The 12,574-nt window shown below is 50.1% G+C and overlaps 1 protein-coding gene across 1 annotated transcript in view; it reads right to left on the bottom strand.

Moving 5' to 3' along the window:
* Window positions 1-198: 198 nt before the first annotated feature.
* LOC131560739 (TGF-beta receptor type-2-like) overlaps window positions 199-12,574 on the bottom strand; it is a 30,058-nt gene continuing 17,682 nt past the window's right edge. Inside the window, exons 2-7 of the mRNA XM_058809670.1 lie at window positions 11,639-11,789; window positions 9,703-9,905; window positions 5,923-6,722; window positions 5,669-5,810; window positions 4,362-4,489; window positions 199-611 (exon numbers count right to left, since the gene is read on the bottom strand). Coding sequence (XP_058665653.1) covers window positions 399-611; window positions 4,362-4,489; window positions 5,669-5,810; window positions 5,923-6,722; window positions 9,703-9,905; window positions 11,639-11,789 — 1,637 coding nt within the window. The 3' untranslated portion in view covers window positions 199-398. The remainder of the gene's footprint in view (window positions 612-4,361; window positions 4,490-5,668; window positions 5,811-5,922; window positions 6,723-9,702; window positions 9,906-11,638; window positions 11,790-12,574) is intronic.

The raw sequence follows: 12,574 nt of genomic DNA, 5'->3' as shown, positions 1-12,574 counted from the left end.
TTTAAAAAGAGGAAAATTGTTTTAATCACTGCAGAATAAACTAGAAAAAGAAACTCATGATGACAATATGGAAGGACTTAAAAAAGAGAGACGTGGAATTCAGCTGCTTATTAATAAAAGATTAAACATTATTATTTTAAAAAATAATAAAAGGAATGCTTTGCATCATTATACATTTTAAGTAAGTACAAAGTCAGTTCACATAATAATGTTTCACTTTAACCAAAATATTGATTCCTCAGTTCGTTGTATCTGTGGGAGGAAACAGATCTTATAAATAATTTATGTACTAGATCTTAGTTCCATTTTGAAAAACAGTGAGGTTTTTTTTCCCCCATGAGCTGAATGCTTCTCCCTTATCCTCTTGTTCCTCGCGCTGAGGACTTCTGCCTGCTGCATCACTGAATGTTTCTGCTGCCATCGCTGTCCTGGAGCTCCCCACCTGGAGCAGCTGTTTTGCTGGCCTCGTTGTCCGTGTTGTTGTTGAGGATGTCATCACAATCCATCTGTGCCATCAGGTTGAAGCGCTCAGCCACGCAGTGGGCGGTGAGCCGGGCCTCGGGGTCGTGGTCCCAGCACTCCGTGATGGTGTCGCACAGGAAGCGCATTCCCTGCAGTCAGAGGGGATGAAATTAGGATCAGAAGGCAGGAAGAAGAGGATCTAACACAGTTTTAGTGGTTTACCACACTTCTGACAGCCTCCTGCCTCAAGGCTGTTTTTGGCCAAGCTTAAGCACAAGAGGAATCAGCCTCGGTAAGTTGTGGAAGTGCTGATGCTTCCACTGGCACTGCTTGTGTTAGAGAAAGCCTCAGCTCACACAGCATCTGCTCCCAAACATTCCCCATGCTCCCTGGAAACTGGCTGGTGTTGGCTGTGAGACTTAGAGCCTGTTTCCTTCCAGCCTGTATTTGTTTCCTGTCTCAGTTTTGCCCATTTGGATCAGAGCACCCTAAAATCAGGAGGGACAGGAGGGGTGTGCACAGTGACCTGTAGGCTGCTGGCTGAGCCCAGGCCTCTGGGTTTGAGCTGCACCCTGCCTGTTACACCTGGTTGGGGAGGGGAGGAGGTGGTTTTCAAAGGTAGTTTTGGAAATAATTCCTTAAATCTGACTTCTTGTTTTAGTGGCATTCTGAAAGGATGTGCTGTGCCAAACACTCATTTCAGTGTGCAGCTGAACCTTGTTCTCTTATCACAAAGCAGTGTTTTGGTTGAGATAGGCTGAGGTGCTTCCCAGTTTACTCCAGAGCACACGGAGTTCCTCTCAGCTACAGTGCTTACATCTCCCAGAAAGCTGGGGTTTTTTGTCCAATTGTGTAGGGCTCTGAAAAGAGTCACAATATTTTGGGCCTAGGAACAAAATAAATGGTAATATTCAGCTGGTGCTTCCCCCAGCCTTTAGCTAGTAACACAGCTAGCACCAGAAGCTGTGTTGAACCTTCCCTCGCCCATGTAATTCCATCATGTGCTATTGCTCTTGGCATCGTTGTCAACTAAAGTTGGAACACAGTGGAAAAATCATTATTCTAAATAAAGCTTCGTGGTTTTCAGTGGGTTTTATGTATTTTTTAATTTGCAATTAAGAGAACCCTAAAGTTTCATATGGACCCACGTAAGAGGAAAATCCAAGTCCTACGGAGATATAGGGTGAGTTCCATCTGCCCTTCTGCACCTTACTCAGAACTCACTGCTCTCTGCTAAGACTCATTGTGCTAAGTCTTCCATAATAGACACAGATTGGAGAGAACAGGATTGTACAGCAAAACTGACAGATGGTGTGTTTCAGCACCTCTGACGTCACTTATTTATTAGCTTAGTTGAAAGGATTTGAGGGTAATTGATTACATGCAGAAATGAGCTAGCTTAGGTGAAGCTTTTAAAGTCACCAGGTTCTCAAACAGGACATGCAAGATTTTCTGTACTTATTTTTCCCTGAAATCATAACATTTGTTTGCAGTTTGCCTTGTAGTGATTATGTTCTTTTGAATGGTGTAACTGAAACATCTTGTTTGTGGCTTACAAAATGAACTTAGTTTGGCTTTTATATTTGATATCTGTTTTTTTAAGATTCTAAAGAACACTGAGTTGTACAAGTGTATTTTTAGTGGCAATATTGACTTAAGCTTCCATTGTTCCTTCCTATCCTGCACCAGCCTCTGGTTGTGCCAGTACATCAGTCTGTTCAGCTGCTTCCTGAACCAGATTCAGGAATTTACCTGGCCTAAGAAACCTTTTTTTCCCTTTTTTTAGTATGCTGGGCTGTGAAACAAGGTAGAAGCACACACCTAAGGGGTGTGTAAGTTATCTGGGAAAGTGGGGGTGAATTTCTTCAGCTGACTTTGTTGTAGGGCCTTGCAAGCAGTTGCCCTCAAGCTGCTGTTGGGTGAGTCAGCCCTGTCAGGGAAATTAGTGCTGACACTTGCTGAAAATTAAACCATGGTCTTCACTTGACTGAGAACAGTCCTGACAGTTGAAATGTGGAAGCTTTTATGACTTACTGTCATTGGTGGGAGCATCTATCAGAGCCTCATATTCAGAGTGACTTGTCACCCTTTCTGGATGCCACCCGACACCTCCTCCCACGGGAAGCCAGCCTGGACCCCCGGAGTGGCACAACCCGGTGGCTTTCTGCTGCCTCCCAGCAGATGGTGCTGCCCAATTCCTCATCCTAGGGAGAGCTGTTGCAAAATGCCCAGAAAATGCTGTGAGGCCAGGCTTGTAAGGAGATGTTTATTAGACCAGCAGAGATTAATCAGAGAAAAACTTTCAGCAACATGAGATGGCTCTTCTGTTCCTCTTCCCCAGTGGCCATCAGATAGTCCAATAAAAGTTCCCACCTTATAAGCCTTGCTCTGTTTGCCTGCTACACCAACATTATTTCTGGGAGCTGACTGCAGTCAGCCTCCCTTCAGCCCTGGGAACAGCACAGTTATGCTCACACTCCATCAAAGTGTGATTTTTGACAACCCAAGCCTCTGTATATTTTTTCTGTGGTTTCAAAGTTTATCAGAGACCCTGTGAGGTGAATGTCTGAGCTGAATACTCAAAGGCTTCAAACATGTGGCACTGCTGATTGAAGTTGCTGTGTTTGCCTTTGTCAATGAAAAAGGTTGGGTGAGCTCCAGAAATGAACTCACCAACTGATGAACTCCCCAGGGGTCCCACAGAAGCCACAGATTCATTTGATCCTGTTTGCAGTTTTGGTCAGTCAGGTCAGCTGTGAGTCTTTGGACAAACGTGGTTTTGAGAGGAGACTTTGTAGGGAACATGTGGCCTCCTAAGGTTGAGAAATCTCCTCTTTCCTCTTGCAGAGCCTGCCTCTGTGTGCCAGCAGGGCAGAGTGGGAGCAGAGGCAGTGTGTTTTATGGGTGGATATTGCAAAATGATGCACTGAGCACTGCAAGGCTCTGAAAGCCAGCAGGCTCAATGTTCCAGCTTGATTTGCAGGTGAATGGGAGTGTTGATCAGCAGATGGTGTTTTTCCACAAGACATGTGAAATTCAAGAAGTACCAAAGTCAGGCAAGGTGTGGAAGTCACAATCAGCATGCCTGTTACCCCTTGTGTCCTTTGTGTGTGGCAGAAAGCACTGGCCTGGGGCAGAGGACCCTGTCAGGGCCAGGAGGGAGCTCTGCTTCTGTAGCTGCCTGATCTGGGTGTGCTTGTGGGTGGTGTTAACAGAGCACATTTTGTCACTGACATGTTCCTGTTCTAGAACACTGGGTTGTGCCCTCTGTGCTGATACATTTGTTTTCAGAAGGCTGGTGAAAGACTCCCCTCGACAAGCCCTGAGCCTTGTGGAGCCCCTGCTCTCAGCTTCACTCACTTTTCCTGAGTGTTTCACATGAAGGAGATGCTTCCTGGTTTGTTCTTCCATGTAGTAATGGAAATTTCTCTCATGTTGAAGGGAATTTTGAGCTTGAAAAACCCAGGCAGAAGGCTGGATGTGCCTCCCTTCCCCTCTGTCCCTGCTGTGAATGGCTGTGTGTGCGGGACTGTGTGTTTCCTGAGCCTTCCAGACAAGGTGCTAAGGGGAGAAAGGGGGCAAAATCCAATTATTTACTGTTTCATGGGAAGAGCTGTATTTTGCTGTTATTCTCAGGGTAACTGAAGCCATCACCTGCCATGCACAACTTCCTGATCATGGCTATTGATCAACACATTCTGCTGTGTCTGTGGCTGGTGGCTTTTGTGCAGCAAGGAAATGAGTCCAGTGGGATTGTGTGGGCCCAGCCATCCACAGTGGAGCTGAAAGTAAACCCCAGGAGTTCTGCCCACTTTTCCTTTGACTATAAATTTAATTTTTCTGGCTGGTTTAATGAGGTTTAATGTGTATTGCTGTTTTCTGAGTTGCTCCCAGCTTACCTGGTGCACCAGCCAGCTGTTTGGGATCTCGGGCCGGCCTCTGCCATGCAGCACGATGTCCCTCATGGTGTCCACACAAGGCTGCTCCTGGACTTTCGACCCAAAGGGCAGCTCATAATTCTTCACCTCTGCAAGGAAGCAACAGCAGCGTTACAGGATGTTTCTAATGCATTCCCTGCTTTGTTTTGGTATGGCCCACTGGATGAGAATGGATTTGTTTTTAACAGTCTGCAAAAAAAATAAGCAGATCTGGAAACAATTGAGAATTTGAACACAGAAATGTAGTGCTGGGTTTTCACATAGAGGTTCTTTACAGAGACAGCACAGAGGAACCATCTGACCTCCTCCCTGAACCCAAAAGATGCAGTATAAAGGACCTGGTTTGTCTTTGGATGAGACAATTTGAGCAGGCAGAAAGTACTGTGCTGGTGCGGGATGGGAGAGGTGACTATGAAGTGAGAATTTCCAGATTTCTTCTATAGGCAGGGAATGGGTTGGAGAAGAAATGGCCCTTCCAGAAGAGCAACCCCATGTCATGGAAGACCAAGGAGAAACTGGCTGTGAGAGGCCACCCTGGTTTCTGCCCACTCTCACTTGGATGTGAAGGCAGGTGAGATATGATTGGGGAAAGATGGCTTTGGGAATGCTGGCCTGGGAACAAAGGATGCATGGGGCATCCAAACCAGGCAAGGGCCTCCCACTGCCGGCCATGGGACTTGCAGGGCAGTCAGAGCAGCTTCGTGGCCAAGGGCTGAGGGTTCCTGCAGTTCTATGGGCTTGTATTGTGAGTAGGTGGGATAGGGAAGGAAGGTAGACGGGAGCAGGCAGAAGGTATGCAGGGCTAACTCCAGTGCAGTTAATGTTTTGCTACACACAATTGTAGATGCCAGGACGTGACTCTGGGAAGTGACAGGATCTGTCATACTGTCAGAGGCTGGGGTTTGTGAGTCCCCATTGCAACAGAAGCTCTGGTGTTGTCTGAAGGAAAAAATTGTTGAGTAGGGGAAGGCACCTTTGGCTCTTCCTGCTTGGTTTGCTTTGCATCACCAGCACAGGCTCCATGGGACTTGGGAGCTCATCAGCTTTGAGCAGGGGCTGGACCAGATGTCCCCATGGGTTCCTGGCCTGCTCCTTGACCACTGAGCTACCTCCCTTAAGCCATGGCACACAGAGCAGGGGAATTTGTCACTAACTCTTGGCAGCCCTGCAGAGACCTGGACCACCCCAAGTCACGTCTTGAGCCATCAGTTGGGATGTGGAGTAAGGGAGCAAAAAGGCACATAGCAACCTGGGTGTGATGCTCCTACCTCCTACCACTTCACATCTGGAGGCCATTTCCCACAAAACGAGGGCCATGGAGTAGACATCCATCTGCTTGAAAGACTCCAGGTCTTCCAGGTTCACTCTGGACTCCAGGACCTCCGGGGCCATGTACCTGGCGGTGCCCACCTGGCCACAGGGAGGAGAGAGGCATTAGCAGGGGTGGGCAAGGATTATGGCCACGGGACATGGGGGTGGCTGGCAAAGGCTCCTCCAGAGAGGGCTGGTGGGTCATACTCGCCTGCCCGCTGTTGGCAAAGTCATCCACGGTGAGGGAGGGGTCGAGGCGGATGGCGATGCCGAAGTCGCAGAGCACGCACTCCTGCTCGCTCTTCACCAGCACGTTGGTGCTCTTGATGTCGCGGTGCGCGATGGGGATTTTGGGGCGCCCGCAGGCGGTGTAGTCGCTGTGCAGGTGGGCCACCCCGCTCACCAGGGACCCGGCCATCTTCTGCAGCTCCATCCAGCTCAGCACGTGGTGGGACAGGTAGTCCTTGAGGTTGCCGCGGCTGTGGTAGGCGGTGATGAGCCAGTACTCGCGGCGGGGCCCCGTGCCCCGGTCCTCGGCCGTGAGGAACTGCAGGACGCTGTCGTGCCTGAGGCTGGTGTCGGTGAAGATCTGGCTTTCATTCTTCCAGGAGGAATATTCCTCGCAGGGGAAGATCTTCACGGCCACAGTCTCGTACTGCCCCGAGCGGCTGTGGCTCAGCTTGGCCCTCCACACCTCGGCGAACTGCCCCTTGCCCACCATCTCATCCAGCTCGATGGGGAGCAGCTCCGCGGGGCGGCTGCCGGGGCTGGTGCTGGCCGGGCTCTCGTCCATCAGCACCGACAGCTTCTCCTCCCGCTCGCTCGCCTTCCCCTGCTCCGGCAGCACCGGCGGCTGGCCCTGCTTCCCGCCCCACGCCTTGGCTCTCTTGCGGCGCTTCTGCGTGCGGCAGAGGTAAAATATCACCGTGATCATCACCGCCACCAGCAGCGGGGGCAGGAGGCTGATGGCAGCCACTGGGATCACCTCTTTGCTCTGCAGCATGGAGTAGCCTGAGGGGAGGAAAGCGAAGGCGAGGTTGCTGCTGCGGGTCTGCCACAGCTCGTTTTCATCGCGCGGAGGAGGGAAATATGCAAAGCTGTTAATGGAGCGCAGCCCTTACGGGGCCGCGCAAGGGCTCATCCCGACACAGAACCCAGATGGAGGCACTTAGCAAGGGGGATGATCGGCTGTGGTCTCAAATTTAGCTCCATTTATCAACAGAATACACGGACCAGCATCACTTGGATGGGACAGTGTGGCACAAGAGACTGCAAAGGGCATTTTGGGAGTCCTAAGCTCTGTTTGTGCTCATGGCAAGGGGAGCTTGGCTGGAAATAGCAATGATAAATCCGAGGCAAGGCTCAAACACAGCAAATCTCTGAGGGGGCTTGGAGCTGGAGCTTTGCTGGGCCCCTGTGGAACACAGGGAGTCAGGAGTGATGCTGGGGGTGGGCAGTGTGCAGGACCACCCAGCGCAGGGGAGTGCAGGATAATTAGCACACGGGAGCATCATTTCAGCACTTTTGTCTGCCAGTGCTGGCATCTCCTTCCTCAGCCCATTACAGCAGCAACCCCAGCAATTGCCAGGGCATGGCTGCATTTGTTTTATTTCTTTTAAACCCTCTGTTGGCCTTCAGATTGAGAGGGGGAGGACACGCACACAAAGCCATAACCCTCACACAACATATAATTGTCTGATCCTTTGATGTTCGTGATTCCTGGAATAAACATGCTGACTTCAGTAGAGATATTCAAGTAAAATCTTACTCAGAGGTTTTTATGCCAAGTATAATAACCCAGGGGAAAAGGGATAAGAATCATTCCATAAGCAAAACTCTTGCTGCTTGACCTCAGTGTGTGCAGATCATAATTCAGGTTCTGGAAAAACAGAGCATTTAGCTATTTTCCTTGGCAAATTTCAAAAAAATGTGCTGCAGCTAATTTCTGCAAGGCTGTGAAAGCGTTTCTAAAATAGGCATCAGGTTTAAACCACAAGATCAACCCAAACTGATATAAATCAATAACTAACTCAAGAATATGTTTATTTTGGAAAGTATTGGGCTTGGATATCACCTACTGCTTTAATGGATTTACCCGATGCTTTGGATCCCATCTTTGAAACTCTGAAGAAAGAGAAGATATTTTTAAGGGAGTTGCATGCCCAAGTCCCGAAAAGGGGAAGTTAACACAACTTCAGGAAATTCCTACGTGAGGATGCCCCTTCCTGATGGAAGTCTTTGGATACACAGGGGCTGCAGCAGGGCTTAGACCCCTTCTGTGGGGAACAAATGTTGTTGATCTGGCAGTAACCACAGGTCTGTAAACCCACACCTTGTCAAGCATTGCTGTGTGGGTCTGTCCATCCCTGCTGAGGGGATATGGACCTCCAGGGATGGGCTCAGCTGGAGCACAGGTGGAAAGGACTTGTCATGTTCTACCCTAGCCAGCATCTTCCTGAGGTCTCACCTGGGCTTCTGCATGCACAGCTTTAGGAAATGATGGCTCTGTGTGCTCATTAGCGTGTTGTCTGAGCTCTGATGGACACCCCTGCACCCCTAGTGCAAGGGCAATGCCACCCAGCAGCCCAGACCTGAAAGCAAAGCTTAAGGAATCGAGAACCAGGAAAAATATCTGCCTGCTTCAGCTGCTGGAGAAGCGCTCCTGTCTCTGCTCAGGAGTTGTCTAGACCATTGAATGTGACAATAATTTAATATTTAGAATGCAAATCATCCCTTAAAGCAGAAGGAAAGGACGTAAAGAAGGGGGTCTGCAAGCCTGGGGTTTGAGGAGGGAGTTGTTGAAGAGCTGCATTGGTCTTGCTCCGGCTTCCAGTGCTTTCCGTGCTGGCTGCCAGGAGGAGCTGGTTATGGAGCCTTTGCTGGGGGCGGCATTTCCAATGAGCCAGTTGTCATTTTTGTGTGAAATTGCATATCCCAGCATCAGCTTTGGGATTTGACTATCTCTCCCTGGAAGTGTGTGTACCTGTTATGTTTGGCTGGGGAAGCAGCAAAGAGCCGCCAAATTTAGCATCAGTTGCCTCCATTAAAGTGGCCTGTTTGTTCAGAGAATTTGCATTTCATGTGATGTTTTTCTTTTTTCCTTATGTTGCAGGGGAAGCTATGCCACTGGCTTGCAAGTTCTGCTTAGGCTTATTTTCAGCATCTCCTTGTTCTGTGATTATGGAAAATTGGAGGCATTTCACTTTGCTTTTGTTACAGGTTAGATTCTTGATGGACTCTTGGATAAACCTGGTCCAGTTGGAGTTGGGGAGGTTTAGACAAGCCCCCAAAGGCTCTGGTTGGAAACATTTCCAAAGTATACAACCCTCCTGAGGTACAGAAATAAGCTGCCTCCTAGTTTTCCCTCCTGTGGATTTACAGCTCCCGTTGGATCTCCAGCCATGTGCAGCAGCGTGCCAGGCCACACTCACATGTGTGCTCAGCACCTGGCTGGCTCCAGCTGTCCCTTCCCGGGACAACACTGCTGCAGGAATTCCCAGGAGAGCAGCAGGGGAGGCATTCCTGTGTGCCCAGCCCTGCACCCCTGCATCTGCATCCACCTCTCTGGGTTACAGCTGTGAGGGATGGCAGCAGCTCCTCTGGGTGTGTTCTGGGGTAGGATTTGCTCCAACATGATTTATTTAAGGCTTTCAGGGCTTTTGACTCACATTATGTTACCCCAGCTCCTGGGTTCCCCAGTTGATTCAACCTGTGCTGAAGGCACAGCATTGAGAGATATGGTGGATTTTCCATCCTGGATGTTTCCAGACCAAGGCTGGAGGCATTGCTGTGAGGAATGCTTTGGTCACACACAAAATGCTGGGCTCAGTAACAGGGTAGAGCTTTTAACTGGCTTTTACACAGGGAGGTCAAAGAAGATGGCAAAAGAGCCTCTTCTGCCATTGCACCTCCTACTCTGAAGGAAATGCAAGGGATTTATCATTGATGCTGGGTGCTGCTGCCCCATAAACAACATTACAAAAGCCCTCACCATTGGTGTGGTTTTCAAAGATGAGTTTGTCGTTGCACTCCTGCTCATCCACGCAGCCACAGATGTAGATGATGCTGTCCTCGCTGGGCTGGAGGCTCATGATGCAGCGCGAGGTGTTGTAGTTGGGCACCATGAGGTTCTCGATGGGGCGCTGGGGGTTGTGGCACAGCGTGCTGATCCTGATGCTCTCGTTGTCCTGTCTCCTGCGTGTGACAAATGAACCAACACAGCATCAGCCTGGCCCTTGTGCCACCTGTGTGTCACCTTAAACCCGGTCCTAAGATCATTTCTTTCAAGCTGTGTAGGGAATGACTCCTTGCAGTGGCTGTGGTATAATTCTACTTCCATGTACTTATAGGACCAGTGATGGGCATGACTGGCCCTGCACAGCATTGCAGCAACTCCTGGGTGCATCCAAAGAAATGACAACCATTCATTACTTTTCCAGGGGCAGCCTCTGCCTCCTGACCTGGTGGTGCAAAGTGGGGGGATGAAGGTATGGGGAGATTTCACAGTGTCTTTGAGGTCAACTGGTAAATCAGACATAATAACCAAGGAAAGAACCTAAATTCATCACCCTCTCCCTGGTGAAGTCCCCCAGTTTCAGCACTCCCCACATTTTTTTGTGGTTACCAGACAGAGGAGCTACCAGATGAAGAGTCCTAGGAGGGTGAGATCCCTTCTGCTAAGGCTGCAGGAGGTGAGCATGAGGCCAAAGCTGCTGCTGTGACTGAGATACCCACTCAGGACAAGTCTGGATGATCCACATATGCCTCTGCAATGAGCAGCAAGGCTGGCCTGGAGGTGAGCCCTGCCTGCAGGACGTTATTCCCTGGCTGAATCCTAGAGTGGGATGGGAGGTGCTGGGAGGGCTTGGCAGGGTATTTGTGGCTGTGTAGCTGCCTCATCCCATCCAATACACATTGCAGGATGCAGCTCCATCCTGTGCAGTGGGATTTCTTCCCTGCCTTGGGGATTCCTGCTGCAGGGCCCTGGCTTTTTCCTGTACGTGTAAGCTGTAAATGGGAAAAACCCAGCCACACACTGGATTGCCTAGGCAGGATTTAAGGTGGCTTCTCCACGAGTGCGTAGGGGAATTTGGGGCAGGGGGTGGATTTTGTTATTTGTTTGTTTGGGTTTCTTGTTGTGTTTTGCTTTTTAAAAGTCCATAATGCAACAATTAGGTTGAGGCAAACTCCCACTGAAAGCTGGCATGCAGCATTCACTCTAATTAGCAGGTTGAGATAAAGCCTAGCGATAAGTGCTTGGCTGGCTTTCACTTTGGCAGCCAAATTAAAAGGGAAAGTGGAGGAAAATCACTCTGGGCAGACCCAAAATGGATCCTTTTTTAGTTTTGCTCATGGGGACCAGAAAGCTGGGGGAGGCATCTTCCAGGCCAAACCATGCAATATGTGCTTGGCCTGAAATGCAAGATTGTATTTCCTGTCCAAACACCTCTCTCAGGAGCAGAAAAGAGCTTTTTCCAGAGGATGGGAAGGAGGTGGGTTAAACCCAGTGGGTTAACCCCAGTGTTGTGCCTGCTCAGTTGTCCATGTGCTGGATGGGGACTGACCTTGGCTGCACCCCAGCATGTGAACTGAGGTTTCACCCTGATGCAAGAGGACATCATAGGTTTGGAGGTCAGGGCTGCTGGTTTGCCCTTGAGTTCAGCTTGTAAAGCTAAATTCAGAGGTTTATGGGAGTTTATAGGTCCTGCAGCAAGCTTGCCATGCTTTGTGTCAGGCACTCAAAAGCTGAATTTATTTAGAAAATAAACTGGTACTAATTGCAGGGCAGACCAAATGAATTTTTTTTTACTGTGCATTGTAATTTCAATTCTAATGGAGTCAAGGAGAAAGGAAGCCCTGAGTTACTGCAACAGGCACTAACACAAGCACAGGGGCGCACACACCCTTCCTTGCCCTGTCTCCCTTACCATATGGCCACGCAGATCTCGTGGGGGTGCTCGCAGTAGGAGTTGAGGTTGCAGTTGCTGTAGCACACCTTGTCCTGGCACGCCGGGGCCGTGGACTCGCACCACTTGCACAGGTTGGTCTTGAGGCTGCGGCGGGCGCCGGCCCCGAGGGCTGCGGGCACAGAGGGGCTGCGGTGAGCGGGACGGACAGACAGACAGACACCGTGCCCGGGCAGGCACACGGACAGGGACAAGGAGCCCCCGCTGACCCCCTTTCTCCGTGCATTTTTTAAAAGCCTTTGTCAGGCTCTCCATTGCCCGGTCAGTTGTGCTCTGTGTTATCCCAAAGCCTCGAGCAGGTGGGAGAATGCTTTCCCAGAAGCCTGGAAAACCTCAGGGAATCACGTTTGCCTCTGCTTTCCCCGTACCATTCATCACCAAGGGGCACTTCCCCTCATCCCGGCTACATGCCAAAAGGGACATCTCGGGTCGCTGTGTGCCCCAAGGCTTCATTTATTCCCTCTCAGCAGGAGAGAGGGGCAGGGGAGGGATGTACGGCCAGGCTGGGACAGCTCCTGCCTCTGCTGCTGCCTCCTCATCCTCCCCCTTCCTATTCACTGAGGCCAAGCTGGGAAATGTGTTTGCTACCCCCTGCCCAAGTGTCTGCTGAGAATTCCCGAGCTCTGGGGCAGCAGGGGCTGCTCTCTCCAGGGCTCCATGCCCACTGTGCCCATCCCAGCAGGAGATGTTCTCCCATCCCCTGAGCCTCAGATCTGCCCCAGCAGCAGGAATGACTGCTGCCTGTGGGGAGCTGCTCTGCCTCTATCTCACAGGCATAACATTATCTCTATTTTTATAGAAAGGGTGCATGAACTATGCTTGGTTAAGGGATAAGTCCCAGCTAAATTTAAACTTCCTGTCTTAAGGCTGCTAAATGTCTTTTTAAAAATGCCACTG

This window comes from Ammospiza caudacuta, chromosome 8 (assembly GCF_027887145.1).
Source record: "Ammospiza caudacuta isolate bAmmCau1 chromosome 8, bAmmCau1.pri, whole genome shotgun sequence".
In the NCBI taxonomy this organism is placed as follows: Eukaryota; Metazoa; Chordata; class Aves; order Passeriformes; family Passerellidae; genus Ammospiza; species Ammospiza caudacuta.
The sequence above is the reverse complement of the archived record's forward strand: the minus strand, read 5'-3'. Positions and strand labels throughout refer to the sequence as shown.